At 34.9% G+C, this 17,536-nt stretch overlaps 1 protein-coding gene across 12 annotated transcripts in view; it reads left to right on the top strand.

Moving 5' to 3' along the window:
* The window catches only part of LOC120636263 (eukaryotic translation initiation factor 4 gamma 3-like), a 71,517-nt gene that overhangs the window by 21,447 nt on the left and 32,534 nt on the right, over nt 1-17,536 (top strand). For 11 of the 12 annotated variants that reach the window (XM_039907663.1, XM_039907662.1, XM_039907668.1 and 8 more), the window contains 6 exons: nt 780-914; nt 2,831-2,883; nt 4,180-4,356; nt 6,875-6,937; nt 9,815-9,897; nt 10,025-10,769. In XM_039907663.1, coding sequence (XP_039763597.1) covers nt 780-914; nt 2,831-2,883; nt 4,180-4,356; nt 6,875-6,937; nt 9,815-9,897; nt 10,025-10,769 — 1,256 coding nt within the window. The remainder of the gene's footprint in view (nt 1-779; nt 915-2,830; nt 2,884-4,179; nt 4,357-6,874; nt 6,938-9,814; nt 9,898-10,024; nt 10,770-17,536) is intronic. The other variant, XM_039907659.1, reaches the window with a different exon arrangement.

Genomic DNA, 17,536 nt, shown 5'->3' with positions numbered 1-17,536 from the left:
AGCTTGTGTTATGGGTACTAAGATGACTGAATTTCATGAATAATATACATAAGTAATTATAATAAAAAAGTTATCACCCAGACACTGAAAAACATTAATGTTCATCACACAATCAATTTTGAAGACCAAGGCTATGCATAAATGAGTAACGCCTATTCTAAGGATACACTCGCTTACTAATAATACATCCCTACTGGACCAGTGGTTTTCACATTAGAGTTCGTGAAATGTTTTTTTTTTTTTATAAATACATTACCTTAATCATTAGGCATACGATTAAGGCGGTTTCTAGGTTTAGTAAAAGCGGGCAGTAGTGATTTTAGCAAAAAAAAAAATTGTTTTCGCTGGCGAATGCATTGTCTAGCTATCTAATTGTTATTTAATAATAAATAAAAATAAATATACTACGACAATACTACACACATCGCCATCTAGCCACAAAGTAAGCTTAGCTTGTATTATGGGAACTTAGATGACTGATGAATATTTTTATGAGTAATATACTTAGACAAAACTTTACATTTAAACACCCAGACACTGAAAAATATTCACGCTCATCACACAAACATTTTATGGTAGTGGGAATCGAACCCACGGCCTTGGACTGCAAACTGCGCCAATCGGCTGTCAAATTATAAAGCTAATAAATGACGCTTTCTACGTAAGCTTGATCTTGAAAATGCTCGTGTGAAGCTAACATTGAAAGTGCCAGAGTATTTGTAAAAAAATAACTGCGACTAACTTAATGTGTTAATAACGTAACTATTTTCTATTTTAAGACAACAACAACCATACATGGGAGGTTCAGGTGCCTCAACGACTGGTCCGGTTATGTATCATCCGACAGTGGTATTTCAACCAACGCCAATGGGAATCCCACAGACTTTTCAACAGCCAAGATCTAACTCCACGGGGTAATTCATTTATATATCTTATTATGTATAAATGTACTCGTAGTTTAGTTTTAGATAAATACAAACATTGTAAGGGTTACCAGAAACATTAAAGAGTATTATTTTAATTATATTTAACTAGCTAGGTCAAATAATCAAAGTACTTTATATAGAAATGCAACATTGTCGATATTTTAAGTCAATTCCCCCAACAACTTTGAGACTTTTGCTAAAACAAAGACACACTAGTTCAGAGGTTTGCCCTTTACAATCACAAAGTACGACAGAGGTAAATCTGTAGAATACAGATAGATTAAATATAGAAAATGGACGTGATTGTATATGGATTAGAACTGCCGTATTTACAAACATTACTAAGACTTCACGCAGTGCATTCGAAGTGTGGAATATTCCAAGATGACGTAATCTCTCAGTAATCTAATTGGTGGTAACGCACTGACCTACCCCGTGAATATAACTTTGTATGAGGCACTATACCATTTCTCTATTGATCTCACCATTTTGAGGTACTTACGTTAGGAAAACTATATAATACTTTAAAGATGTGTTGTTTGTTTTTATTGTGATTATGTATGTGTTATGTATTTGTTTTTATTTAAAATATTCTTACCACATGCTGCCTTTCGACGTTATGGACAGGAAATCTCAGTTTGTGGATCACGGGTGACTAAACTCTTTTAATAATGGTTAGTGCAGACCGAGCGTCAAACTCCGATCGCATGCCCGTGCAGATTTCCCACTGTTATAAATACACAAGTTGTAAAACTAATCTTAATCTGGAAAACTTATGTAGTGCTTTTGTTTTACTTTTCATTCATTTCGGTTTTCATATATGTAGAGCTAATGATTTAAGCACTAATAAAGTGGTCATGTAACTGGCCTATATCTGAGTTAGACGAAACCACACCAACCATGTGCAGTGTGGTGAATTCTGAATATAGTTGTCACCGCCCCTCTCTTCCCGCGGGTATCGTACACGGCGCCTTATAGCGCCATAATACATCCCATATTGTAGAACGAGCACTACTACCATTTACTGCGATCAACAACCCGTCTGCCCAGCGTGGGGATCATTGACAAACCCTCGCGTTAGAGTTTAGTTAGTAGGCCTCGCGTTAGTAGGCCTTTAGATTGAGCCGTGGACTGTCATAGGATATAGAGCTATTCCACGCTCTTAAATTCGAAAGGGGCTATCATTTGAAGTGTAACATAGTAACGCATAACTATTGCGACGTTATGCCACATTTATTTGTGAGGCGCTAATGCTCGTTTACACTAACCACAAACAAGGCCTAGTAGGTAACGCCTAATCCTAGCCGTACATATACCATTCACCTTTCACGAATCGATTTTTATTAGGCAACTCATATAACTTGTATTTTGCGTTAGCATTACCGTATCGATTTAAGGTTATTGGAAATAAAATCGAATTTATATTTTTTCACATGATTCATGATTAGACACATGGCAAGTTATCTTAACTTGACACATGAAAAAATATAAGTATGAATCAAATATAATAGTCAAGTCAGATTAAGAGTTCCCTAACAATTACGCACCGCCGTATTGTGTTGTGTTTAGATAGCGTCGTTAGTCATCATCTAAGAGTTTGTGAAACGTGTTTATCACTCATATCAATAGGAATCCTATTTATGCGTTTCCTAGATTTAGTGAAAACGGGCATAAATTATTTAAAAATACTTCAATGTGGCTTTGATAAATTTTATTTAACTTCATCCTATTCATATTTCATATCTATCGTGTGTGTTATTTTCTACTGTATATTTGAAATGGATACGGAGTTAATTTAATTATGCGCGGAGAAAATTTTTCGAGCATGCGATCTCAGTTTGTCGCTCGGTCTGCTCGTACTTTTTTTTTGTGTCATTCGCATAAACGTGTGCTTTATTTCACAGGTATTACCAGTATATGCCTTACATAAGCTATACTTCGCCCACGGGACCTCCATGTAAGTATTTTTCAATGTTCTATATTTGCTTCGTATTTTACTTAGCTTTCTATCTATATATGTATATAAATGAATTCAGATATCCCTTGGTCACGCCATAACTTTATTATTAATTTCTTGTACATTAAAAATAAGAAAGTGGCGCATTTAAAATATACTAATATTTAGAAGCCGCTTCGAACATCACCTTCTCCCCGCGGTCTCTGAAACACCTCCCTTTGACTCAAATGAATTCCGAAGAGACAACGTGAACTTAAATGAAATACTTTTTTCAAAGTCAATATAAAAATTATTGCAATCAAATCACTTACTTTCACAGCTAATTTAAAATAACGAAATCCTAATATATTTTAAATCATGACACGCAGAAATTAGAAAATTATTTTCGTATTACGAAATTTCGTATATCGAAAATAATAAATAAAATTATTTTTTATTTATTATTTTCGATCCTCGGTAACGCCAGCAATTTGGGATTTTATAATTTCTGAGTATCCTCTTGTCTGGTCTAGTCTGGTTTGACCGTGGCCGAGTTAACGACAAGCCGCCAAGCGGTTTAGCGTACCGGTACTATATCATATAAAAACCAATGAACTAACCCTAACAGGTTAGTTCATTATCTTACCACCAGGTAAGATGCAGTTAAGGGCTATCTTTTTGTAAGATAAAGAAGTTATCGACAAGCTGCTCGACCTATATATAGATCTACATAAATTTATTTACTACCTCATTTGTCTAATGGTTAGCATGATCGACTGTGCGCAGTGGCGTGCATACAGGGTATGCAGGTGATATAAAATGAAGGAAATCTCCAGTACAAGTTATAAATACTTAAGGGTAGGAGCTTTTTATAACTCTTACAATGCCTATCCCTAAGTTTTTTATAACTCGTACTATAGGTTTTCTTCATTTTATATCACCTGCATAACCTGTGTATTATACCCTCTATGAACGCCACTGACTGTGTGGGTAACGAACAAATGTTTTCATTTGGGTTGGTATTGGGTTTTTCTTATAAGAAATTCTCAGCACCAGACTGGAGTTTCGAAATTTTCTGTGGCTCCCCCGTGTGGCTCGGGGGGCACGTTAAGTGGTCGTTCAGGCGCCTGATCTCTGTCCGATCATGTCCGAGCTGCCGGCCAATAGCACTATGAGAGTGAGAGAATAGAGAGTGCACACACTTGTGCGTTATATTTCCACATAGTTGGTAAATCTCTCCGGAATTGTTCAAAAATACTGTTGTTAAGTAACAATCTGGTTCGGAAGTATCCAATCGAGTCGGTTGACGTGTAATAGTGTTTGACATCGCAGACTACTATCCGTCGAATGGTCAGCAATTGGCTGCCAACACTGTGGGCGGAGCTGGCGGGCGGCCGAGCGCTGGGTCGCTCGTGCAACAGCCGGCAGCGCAGGCCGCGCCGGGGCCACTCCCGCACGCGCCGAACGCAGCGCACATACATCCCGGCATGCCGGGTGAGTACTGCCCCCGCATGCTGACATGCCGCATGCGACAGGGCGGCATGCCACATGCGACAGGGCGACACACAACATGCGACAAGACGACATGCCGCATTCTATTTGTTGTTATGCCGCATGCAACAGGGTGACACGCCGCTTGCGACCGTGCGACATGCCAAATGCGACAGTGTCTGAAAGGGCGGGGAGTAACATATGCTACTTTTCATCCCAGGAAAACGAACAGTTTCCACGGGGTATGTTAAAAGCGGACGAATAACGCGGGCAAAAGCTAGTTATCTGTATAATAAGCTGACGTTAAATATTGGATAAAAGCAGGCGTTACTTTATGAAAGCCATATATATGCAAAGAACATTTAATTCAGTTTGCTATAATCTGTAGCGTATTTTATAATCACCCTTTGTTTATAGCCAAAATCACCAGATTATCTGAAATGTGCACTCATAGCGGCTTAGCAAGCTTTTAATTAGAGCAGTTATATTCAAGCTTGCACCACGACCGCGTCGTGGCTTTAATGTAGCCGTGTATGACTAGCCTATTCCGTACACAAAACACTGACACCGGAATGACATGTCTTAGGTTATCTAATATTTATTGAATACACTGGCTGCAGCAACCGTGTATACATACAAAATGTGCGTTTGGATGGCACTGACTCACCGTGACTGTTATTAGTAACGAAACACGTTGCAGAACAACGAATCCACAGTCTCGGCATTGTTACCTCAAAGTCGTAGCTGGAAATTGATTGGAAGATGAACTGGAGTAATGTTCAATACCTTGAGTATTATGGTGAAAATATTGTAATTTGAGACGATTTATTACTGTACAATACTATATATTATACAAAAAGACTGTATTTTCGAAGACTTCTCTCTCAGTATGGGATTATTTTTATAGCTTTGCGTAAGCATAGAGATGAAATTAGGGAAAAATATTAAACCTCAGAAAGTCAAGGCTTGAAGTATCGGTGTGGACCTAAAAAAACTATTAGTCATAGAGATGAACTGCAAGAAAAAAAAATATTCAAGACCTTGAGAACAGTTAACACTATTCTTCTCATCAATATAGGACAGTGATCAGAATCTTTCGGCTTAGCGTAACTTGAGTAATTTGGTTTTGTGATGGATTTACTACTACACATCTATACTTCTATACCAATATCATAAATGCCAACCAAACCAATTAACATGATTCTTTCATGAATCTCACTTTATGTTTGCCAAGGCGGGAACTGATAGCTTTAATACAGCGGAAAAAGGCGTCGAAACGAACGAACATAAAGGCTTAACCTATTTTCATGATAACGTATACTTGGTAGGTGATAATATAGGTTCTAACTCTAGCGCCTATTCTATTAAGTGTCATTAGTATGCTAGTAAATGGCATTAAAAAATACCTATTACCTTATTGAATCTGGTAGATTGCGCTGCGCTCGATATGTTACCAAATTTGATATCATATTAAATATAGAACGACTTCTTCTGGGTTCTATACAAATAAGTAGATAAAGCATACAAAAGTTGACTTGTGAGTAATAGCAATTCAAAGAGCCTTATGATTTTTTTAGTCTGATGAATGTTATATATTGATGAGGAAACGTGTGTGATGAATATTAGATACCTGGTATTTAAAAGTATAATTTGAAAGACATTTTTAAGAGGACATGCTTTGAAAATATTATATTAGATAATATCGTATTATTTGTTGATGTTTAATGCCAATGTTTCTATGGTCAGTTGTAAAATATACATCTTTTTTTGCATTGTAGGTAATTTTATCGAATACATGGCGTACTTTAGCCATGGACCGAATAAATATAATCGATTTCACCGAATTCGTCACATATATCAGAGCGTTAGCAACATAATGTTATCTGAAATTTATTTATTCCGAATCGAATTATAAACTCGTGTCAATGTTTTTAGAGCACGTCACAGATTGAAGAAAATACCAAGGCCTTAACCTACTTCCAACTAAGCGCCTTGCGGGTGAAAAATAGCACAATGCGCTGGTTTGACCAATTGATTTATCCCACACGAGACGCAGATTTGCACAGTGTCACTGTGGATGTAGGTTGAGAGTATAAGAGTAAAGGATGTTGTTCAAACAACATCCTCGAAATTCCAGGAAAGCATTTTGGAAATCATATACTTTTTAATCAACTTATTATTATTTAATATAAAATATATGTTAGTTAGTAACGCCTGCTGTTATCCAGTAATAATAGGGTAAGAGTTGACGTAGTTGAGCCAAAGTCTCGACCAAAAATGAACAAGAATGAAATGGATAATAAAAGGCAAAGACTTTTTTGTTCAGCAAAAGGAAAAATCCTTTTTTTGTGACTGGTAGCCAAACGACATATTGGGTAAAAGTGAGTTCGTTGAGTCCTTTTAGTTGAACTACGTCCAATTGATGTTATTTTTAAATTATTTTACAATCAATTAGAATTATTTCTAGTTAGTCGCTTTTTAAGTTTTAAGACAAATTATCTTAGTTCCGAAAACTTTTCAGGTATACGTCCCAGCCCTCCAAAGCGAACTTCTCGCAGGCTACCGATAATTAACCCTTTAACTAGTAAGTGTTATTTTTTATGTTATTATTTTATACAGCACTAACTTCGTCTGCATACAACTTCTGATAAGTAAATTTATCACATAAAATACCCATTAAATCCGCTAATCTACTCCGACCCATCGCTTTGCATTGCCTGTAATCGTAATTACTTCGTATACTCTGCTCCTAAAGGTTAAAGTATGATGTTAAATAACCTTCCTCGAGAATTTGAGTACTCGTAGAGTATAGTATCTTAAAATTAGTATCTTCCGAGATCTCGAATCGAAAATATATCTTTGTTTAGAAAATGAATCGCATATTTATTTATTTTATTTGTAACTGATTTGATCCAAAACTCGCGAATTTTTGTTTCGCTTTTTTGAATATTTTAGGACATTATTATAAGCAGTAAACAGTATATAAAAACAGTTATTTTCCTAACTATAAAAAATGCAATGTCAGTGTATTAATTAATTGTATTGCCCATTGAGTTTGATTACAAAAAAGGCACCTTTTTTTTTAAAAGGTTCTTTTAAAGCGGAAATAGAGTAAATATCCGATCTTGTTTGTACAAGTATATACGGAAACTAGTGCAATCTATTGAGACCAATCGAAGTTACCGGGTTTCTAACTGTGTACGTGTTTTATGGCGCAGATTACACATGGCACTATAAGTCATTACTTAGAATATAAGGATACGGCCATTTTTGTTTTCAATGTGCGTTTATTATTTCTTTAACGTAAAAAAGTAGTAATAAAAGCTGGCCGATAAGAATTAACTTTAATGAATATTATTAAATTAAAAAAATTTGAAACCGAGTTTTGTAACTCCATTGTTTTAAGACCAGTCAATATAGGTTAGTTTAGAGATTCGTGTACAACCGAATTTACACCATTCACAACTTCTCAATAGCTCGTGTTATAATGCCAGCTCGTAGTCACATTGTGTAGGGAATTTAGTTCTTAGGTATATAAGTATATCGTTTGTTTTTTATTCCAAGATAGTAATTTGACAGTTGCAAATAAAATAAATAAGAAAAGTATCAAAAATGACGTAATATACAAGCAGTGTAGTGTGACTAAACTTTATTTTGGTATCTTGGAGCTAATCTGTTGAAGGAGCTGGATAGTGAAACTCTTCAGTGGTACCTAGTTATAGTTTTGGCTGATATTATTCGTTCTGACGAATCCAATATATTGGGGCTTTGTGACAAGGTTCTGATGATAGACCAGGAGGTGGATAGAATGGAACTCATCAGTATATACTAGTAAATCCCTGGAATTTTGGCTCATGATTCATTTTGAAAAGTTCAATATATTGGGCTTGCGATGGTCTGGTTATAGAACCAGGAGTTAGATGGAGTGATACGCTTCAGTTGGTACTAGGAAAATGCTCGAGTATCTATATTTATATATAGCTCCATATGATTAGTTTTGACGAGTCCAGTATAATGGGTTTGGTATGGAAGGTCTGGAAATAAAGCCAGAAGACGCATATCGGATCTCCTCAGTGACTACGTAAAACCATTGAGTTTAAGCTCAATGATCTGTTGAGAAGAGTCCAATAAACTGGGTTTGATAAGCAGGGTCTTGTAATAGAGCCAGGATATGGAATTGGAAATCCTCAGTGGCTACGTAAAATCCTTGAGTTTAGGTTAAGAGGGTTTAGTAAGGAGGGTCTGGTAATAAGGCCAAGAGATGTATGTTAGACATCCTCGGGAGCTACTTAAAACTTACTCCTTGTATTTAAGTAGTGGAAAAAGTATGCAACATTTGTTATTTCGAATTACTATCTTGGAAATAAAAACGAACTTTAAAGAATGATACTCACTCGAGACCAGAGGGTAGAATGGGCCAGTGTGATGTGCCCTGGTTGCAACACCGCAACTCAATCGGTTGTTGAGGTTGAAGATCGTTGATCTAAGTCTGCAAATAACAATAAAAAATAATAAAATATCTCTATTTCTAATATATAGATATATGTTTTTAGTAGCAGTAGAGCTATTCGTGACAGAGCTCATTCGAGGAAGTACTACCTAGACTTGCTTATTTCTGCAGCTATAAGTTCGTCTGTAGGGCATAATGTAGGTGTAATTACAGGCAATTGATGCATAATACTTGCCTCATATTTTTGGACACAGGGCAGCACGTTTCTTGCATGTCATGCGAAGGTTTGCTCTGTTTATAAATTATGGTTTTCAGCCATCAGGCTGGTGGGGTCATCCATGGGTAGAAATTGGCCTTTATACTTCCCCCGTGTCTTGCAGTGCAAGTCGGTTTAGCAGTCGGTCATTAACACCTACACCTGATGGGACTCGTTTTTAATCAGGTCAAAGTCAAAAGTCAAAGTCAAAAATATCTTTATTCAAGTAGGCCCATAGGTGGCACTTTTGATGCGTACATAAGAATTACACGGTAGTGAGATAATGGTGACAACCATATTCGTAAACTTAAAAGTAAAAGCTACGAGGGTTCCAAACGCGTCCTGTTCTAAGAAGGAGCCCACAACAAACTTAGCCGGGTGTTTTTTTTTTGTTATCACCATCTCACATTGTCATTTAAAATTATTAGAAGAGCAACCTGGTTAAAGCTATCATTTACACCCAAGCTTTTTTATCGATTACGTAGTCCTTTATACTATAATAGGACTTTTCTATAAGCTTACGTTAAATACAAACTTTGAACTTTTTAAGAGACATCTCCAAGATTTCACAGAGAAAGTTCTGTATAATGTTTAATATAAGATGGATGGATGGTTTGTGGGTGGGCTAAATATATTCTACAGATTGATTGCATATTATTTTTTGAAGTGCAATGCATAAAATACGCACAAAAATTATAATCGTTAAACTCTTTTGATATTTGTACATTCACAGTTTTGTTTCATATTTCTTACAGAGCAAGATATATTCTCTGAACTATATACTAATGATAGTCAATATTTGAGTGGTGAATCCAGTGAAGGGCAAAATCTCCCGCCGGTAAGAATGCTTTTCTTTACAACACAAATTAAACTTCTAGAGAGGTTCCTTTCACTTTTAAGGTACTAAAATATTATTGCTTTTCAAATGAAAATAAAATTAATTAAATTATCTTTAATTTGTACAGGAGCCGACACATAGTTTTGCCGAAGAGTTTGGGAGAATGGTTAATGAAGCGGCTAACCAGCCGTCAGCGAGTGAGAATGCTTGTAAATTGAACTTTGTTACTAAAACAGTCGAAGTGCCTGTTACAACTGCAAGCCTTATACAACCTCATATAAATGCAATAAATAATGTGAATATAGTAAAGTCTGAAATATTAAATGTTAATGAAAATAAGATTGTAGAAAACGAAATCATAGAGTTCAACGAAACGCCGGTAGTTTCGGCCATATCGGATAGTCCTGTAGTAGTGCCTAAAATATCTATGAATGTTAAACAAAATAACAAGATTAGTGAACAGAGTCAACATTTAGCCGTAGATAATAAGTACTTACCAACTAATACTCAACAAACACAAAATCCAAGCAAACCAGATGTGCCTCAAGATGAATCAAAAAAGCAATCAGATATAGTGAGTTGTAATATAGTTCCTCAACATATGATTAATATACAAGCGGTTGTGACGTCTCCAACGTATATGCCCGTAGTGGCGTCTATATCTCTGTCAACGTCTTCTAATGACACGTCTACTACGTCAACGAACGCATCAATTACGCCTCTTCCATCTTCTATTGAAATGCCCGCGCCGCAGCCTCAAAGAATAAGAGAACCCAGGGAACGAGTGCGGTCGGAGGATAAGGAAAAAATTGCCTTAAAACCCAAGGACCAAGAGCAAGAAACTCCCAAATCCAACGGCCCTACTCCGGTTGGTGAGTACTATCTAATCACTTGTTAGTATTTAATATACCTAAACCATTTCACATCTAAAATATTTGCGCATGTGTGTATATAACTGTTTTATAGAGTACTACCAATATCCTGGATATTTAGTTCTACGTTTAAAATGTCTTAAAATGTAGATTGCAGGCGTATTATGGAATTGCTATGCAAACTGCTATATTGTGTGTTTCAAGTTGTGAAGCATATGTTATGGAAATTTGTATAATTCTGGTATTCTATGAACATAAAAAAATTGTAACAATATTCTATAACGGCGCACCTAAGACAAATCAATAGTTCTGGGTAGGTGAATAAATTAAGTGTATCCTAAATTTTGAAATGAAATATGTTCAGGCAATACCGAATTGTAATATTTAACGAAATAAATATACCGTTCACGTCGAACTTTTGACGAACTAATTTTGACATTTATTGTGAGTAATGACTCCAATTGATCGCATATTGCGCCAAGAGCTACATGATTTGCATCTATAGATTTTTTTGTTTTACACTCATTGTCGTTAATAGCACGACTTACATCTGCAGTTAGGAAAATTAAGTGCGGTAGTAGTTTTTTTAGTCAACTAAAAAAACGATAATATAGGAATTAAAACTTAAAATCAAATCATCTTTTACTAAGAATTGCATTAATATACATGAACATTCTTACATAAATAAATAACGTACATTGATCTAATTTATAAAAATGTTGTAAATAAGCGTTTCTTACATTTGAAAATCATACGAAATTATTGTATTTATAAATGGCGCGAAATAATAAACAATAAGGCATAATCTAATACTGTCAATGAAATTACTTGTGAAATCACATAAAAATACTTCTTAGCTAATATTACAAATTCGAAATTAACTCTGTCTGAAATTTATCATACGCCTAAACCCAACAGATTACCTCAAAATTTCGGCAAGGACATCGATTATCAAATCATAATCTAGAGATATAGAGATAAAAGAGAGAGGAATAAGGACGTAGGGAAACCGGAAGTACAGTTGGTTTCTGCAGGTTTAAAATTGGAATACAGACATAAACGATTTCGAAAGATTAGAACTTTGATATACATAATTATGGTCACCCTATCCATAGGGTATAGGTTCCAAGCTATCGTCTGTTATCCTGCGTCCTAAGAAATAAATAAATAAATAAATAAATATACTGCGACAATACACACATCGCCATCTAGCCCCAAAGTAAGCGTAGCTTGTGTTATGGGTACTGAGATAGCTGATGAATATTTTTTTATGAATATAATACACATAAATACTTATAATATACATATACACACCAAGACATTGAAAAACATTCATGTTCATCACACAAACACTCTCCAGTTGTGGGAATCGAACCCACGGCCACGGACTCAGATAGCAGGGTCGCTGCCCACTGCGCCACTCGGCCGTCGAAAGAAAGAAATAAGGTTTCCTACCTATTCGAATGAAGGAGCAATCTGGATGAATAGGGAGCTGGACGTCATGATGCAGTCTTTGATTGTCCTTTTACACTATTAGAGACTTTAGGACTCTAGATCCCTTAACCACGCAGACGCGCTCATACGACATTCATTGGGCTGCCCAAAGGCCGTAATTCTCAGTAAACACTGTATTGCACCATTTTGTTCTACTCACAATTTGTAAATTCGGATATTGTAATAATCACTACGGATTTGCGAGCGCGACGCGTTCTTCTGGCGACACTTGATCAAGCGCCTAAGACGAACTAAGTATGGTAACGGGCATCGCGTTTGTCTAGCGTTTTCGCCCCCCGACTCCCGTCCCAGTGACGTAAGCCCGCGGCGGCACGGCTCGGTTTTGATTATTGTAACGATTAAGTTGTCCATGATTAGCTTCTTTCATTTTCGGATATAGAAAAAATAATAAAGGAATTCATTTTATAATAACGATACGAAACCACCAAAAACAAAATGCAGCAAATGCAGTGGTAAACAACTATTATTTCGAATTCTTAACAGACGAATAAACTGACAAGATGCAATTACGTCCAAGTTTACTCTTAAGACTTCGCTTTGCTCGGTCGTTCAACAATAATATTAATTTCGGCTCTGTGATTATCATTATTTTTCTATTCGAGGTATAAATGTACTAGCAAAACTAGAACTCACTACGGATATTGTAAAATCTCCACTTGTCTAAAGATTAGTTAATTTTTATGTCCTAACCTTCGTCTAATTTAGGATGATCATTTTGATAGACTACGAGTAGGGATCGGGGGCTCATGAGTAGGAATAGAGTGGTGTGTCTTTTACCGTTAATGAACCTATTCGATAATGGAATGTTACGAGTATATATGATAGTTTCAATGCTGTATGATCAGGTTGTAATACAAACAAACTATTTCATTTATTTTTTGATGACATCATCCCCATGGCAAAAACATGTGTAATGATTTCCAAATTTAAAACTGAAACGATTAGTTATGTAATTAATAGTTTTTTTATCAAATAATTGTGTGAAAGAAAATTGCAAATACCTTTCATATTTACAAAAAACTATAGTACTATAGTTTTTTTTCAGTAACTATGTCCATAGTTACATAATTGTATCAACTGAATGTTCGATTTATGTAATTTAAAACTCGATTTTTAATAGATTTAGTTGTTTGTTACACTTGGCATTTAATAAAGCGGGCGGTACCCATTAGTGAACTACTTAATTATCTATATTATATTTTACCAAAAAAAAAACTAAATTATCGTCCTACATTAATCTATCCAACATTTGTCATACGAAATATAATTTTTAAATTTGGCTCTTTATATTTACGAAAGAAAACTTTATCGAACATTGAAGTTTTACAAAGTTCCCTCCGTTCCAAACAAAGAAAAACGGACGTCATTCGTCCCATTTGGTCGTTACAATGTAGGTAAAAATAAACTCATTGAAAGGCAAAAATATACTGTATTAGCCAACAATCAGTTTACAGCACCCACACAGGATTGCATTTTAAATTTATGGAGGATCTACCTAGCCGGTGAACCATTCGGGAACTGCAACAACGTCAGCTGAAAAACTTTTATCTTTCTTATTTTGTCTTGATTGTTCTTTCTCTAAAATTGTCATACTTACACGTTGTCTATGTCAAGATAATGATTTCCTACGATATTAGTAAACTGTAAAAAAAGAGAAGTATATTTTGGTCGGGGCTCTTCTATACTCAACACTACCTACCAAAAAATATATTCATCTATTACAGGATAAATTTACAAAAGAAGTCATATTGGTTGACTTTAGAGGTTTAATAAAAAAAAACTTTAATAACACTTGTGAACTATTGCTACATCAATTGTCATATAGGATATAGGTTACGGTAACAAAAATAAATACTTGAAAATAAACTATAAACAATTTATATGAAACCCGCCGAATATGCAATTTAGCGAAAGTCGAAAGTGATGTCGATTCGCGACAATAAATAGAATTATAGAATCAACGAGGTCGCTTGTTTTCCCGAAGATTTCATTTTCATACAGGTCAAGTTGAATGAAAAACGAGTAATGAAAATATCGTATAATATTATCATCATCAACAACTTTATCTATTACCGCGCACTACAGGCAACGGCAGGGAGATTAAGTATCTCGCGACAGCAATGCGACAGGCGTAAATCTTGCAATCACTGCTGTCAAACGTCACTTTTGTTTATTTATTGTATGGAAAAGTGACGTTTGACAGCAGTGATTGCAAGATTTACGCCTGTCGCATTGCTGTCGCGAGATATTAATCACTCTGCCGGTCTCTTTAACGAATGACATGGCTAAGGCCGTATCCACCTCGCTGGCTATGTGCAAATTGCACACCCTTGTGGACATTATGGGGATCTCTCACGTTGGTAGTAGTAGCGCAGAGGAAGATGCTGCCAGTTCTCTGATATTTATTTCATTACTCGGCCCGAACGACACCTGCTATAATGTTCTGATCTTCATTGGATATTTAATTACACATAACTCCGAAAAGATAATGTCATATATTTAAGACAAAGAACAATAAAAACTAGGTGAACCCCATTCTGATGATGGTGCAGTTTTCGTATGCTTATTGGACATATTTTTTAATATTGGGACTTTGTAAAGAAATTCTAACTAAATAAATATATAAAGTTGTAAGCTAGTATCTATGGAGTCTTGATTACGTAATCTGTCATGTTAACAAGGACACCGAACAATAGATTTGCTTGTGTTTGGGGTTTAATAAATTAAATTTGTCTTTAATTCATCGTGCGCGAATTAGCAGAATTTGTGAGATCTAACCTGGCATGAATGAAATCAGAATTTAGGCTTGGTTTTGTACTTGAGTCGACAAGACTTCACTTCGTATAATAATGGACGTTTTGCGGACAAAAATCGCTTCGCATTTATTCATTTATTCCTATAGTCTTGTTGACTACAATACGCATATCATAAATTTTAAATGTGAAGGACGCTAGCGGGCAGACGCAGAATACTTAAGAAACCATATTCAGGAATTGATAACATAATCCTTTTGAGAAGTAATCTCTATATCTTCGCCCTTTGTGTTTCACCTTTGTTTGAAGCAACAGGACCCGCGTGCTGACTGACAACTGTCTAGATGTGCATTCGGTCAACACTTTAAGTGTTGAAAACCTACTTACAAATATTAAAAATACTATAACGTCGGTCACGTACATTTATTATTACATTTCGTAATATTCATTCAGGTTTGTGTTTTACACCACACAAATTATTTTATTTGCGTTCGAAACAACAAGGCTCATTTGAGGAGCGCTAAGCACTGAGTCCTAATATATTGGCAGCGAATATGGATTTTGACAACTTTATCCCATTACGATTGCATTGCATCCAAAGTGAGTATTTATGCTGAAAAATTGCGCCGTTAATGGGTGGCGTCCCTTGATCAAAAAATATAATAGGTCCTGGGTAAATAATTGAAACTACTGAATTTTTACTGCTTAAACCAAATTATAGGTATATAATAATATTTCTTATTAGAAGGGGACTGGTTTTAATTGGATATCAAGATTTTTTAGCTTTTAGAAAACGCGTAGTAATATTTAAAAAGAGCTCTGAGGATGGACCTGCGCAGTTGACAAATTTTACTATTTGCTGTACTGTACATATTTGCTTATTTAGTAACTTTAGTAGCAGATAAAATTTACATTTTACTATAAAATTACTCAATTATGACATAGTTAATCAATACTTATTTTTTATTTAGTGTAAAATTGTGAAAATGAATAATTGTTTTTTTTTTTTATATTATTGTTTTTTATGAAAAACTAAACACTGCCGTAGTTATGTAATTACTAGCATAATCGCTAACTGCCCTTTGATACCATTACAGCTCTTTTTACTAGACGCGAACTATCTTTATTGAATTACATAATTTTTTTTATCTACAAGATAAGATATCGTAGTGTCATCAGCAAACAAAATTACTTAAATAACTTTTTTTTCTCAGTGTCAGACATAAGCTAACAAAAATAATTAAATAACTTCTTAAAATTCTTGCAAAAATAAAGTGACTTCACCCATAAGAATTAATTTGAAAATAAAATAATTACATAATTATTGTTATCATTTCACTATCACTAATTTCCAGTTATTATTGATTACTTAAATATATTACAAGAGGCTCGACTCGCAATGTGCGAACAACAAAATAAGGGAGTTAAATAAAAATAAACTGGAATAAACTCAAAAACTGAATCAAAAGTGCGTACCTCCCTACATAATCTGATAATAGTAGTACTAAGTTTACCTGTAGTACCTCAACCCTCCAGAGCATAAAACCAAATTCTTTATATACCTACCAGATTTTCAAAATAGTGATCAAACACAGGGGGGAAATGTTCAAATAACTGGACACTAAATAAAACGGTAGCTACTTAATGCGCTATTAATATACCTTCTGGTACTTCATTATTAAATAATATTTTTGTTTATATCCAAAGTGAGTATTTATTTTCAATAAATAAATTGCATAATCTAACTATCCGCCATGACACGTAATACGCCGTATCCAAAATTATGACGTCACATAATTTGTCCCGCTTGAACATCAAAACTGATTGTATCAAGTATTTTGTTACTTATCAGTTGCTAAGTTTTTTGTTATCAATATGAAAATTAATAATCTTTACCTATGGAACAAGGACATAATAAAGCTCTAATGTGCTATTACGACGTCACAAGTTAGGCCATAAGACCCGGTGCGCGTTTTCGCGGGTTTTTTTTTTTAAATATTAATTGTACTTTATTTAGTTAATATAACCTTCAATTTCTGCAGTAAAAATATATTTTTTGGATATAGTAGATACTTCTGAACATCATAGGGCAGTTATTTTTATTAGTCATCATACCTACTGATTTTCGTTAGTCTCGACTTTGACCATAGATCATAGTCGAGTAAATTCAACGTGTGCTAAACTCGCAGCTGATAGTAACAGTGATGTACTACTATGCGTACATTATTTTGCCATAGATCGATTTTTATGGATACTTTGGTAAAGTATCATAAAGTATTACAGCTTTGCAAATTCACAAATTTTTTTTTGCTTAGAGTAATGATAGTTATCTTGTAATGTGAATGTACCAGTATATATGAGCAATGATTATCTGTATGTGATAAGCTCATGACCTGTTCGTTCAAGGCCGGCGAGACACCCATTTTGACTTCATGCATTTAATTTGAATAAGTATATATTACAACAAAGAACATAATATAAAGGGGTTTCAATATTTTT

This window comes from Pararge aegeria, chromosome Z (genome assembly GCF_905163445.1).
Source record: "Pararge aegeria chromosome Z, ilParAegt1.1, whole genome shotgun sequence".
Lineage (NCBI taxonomy): Eukaryota > Metazoa > Arthropoda > Insecta > Lepidoptera > Nymphalidae > Pararge > Pararge aegeria.
This window is presented reverse-complemented; position numbering and strand designations above follow the sequence as displayed.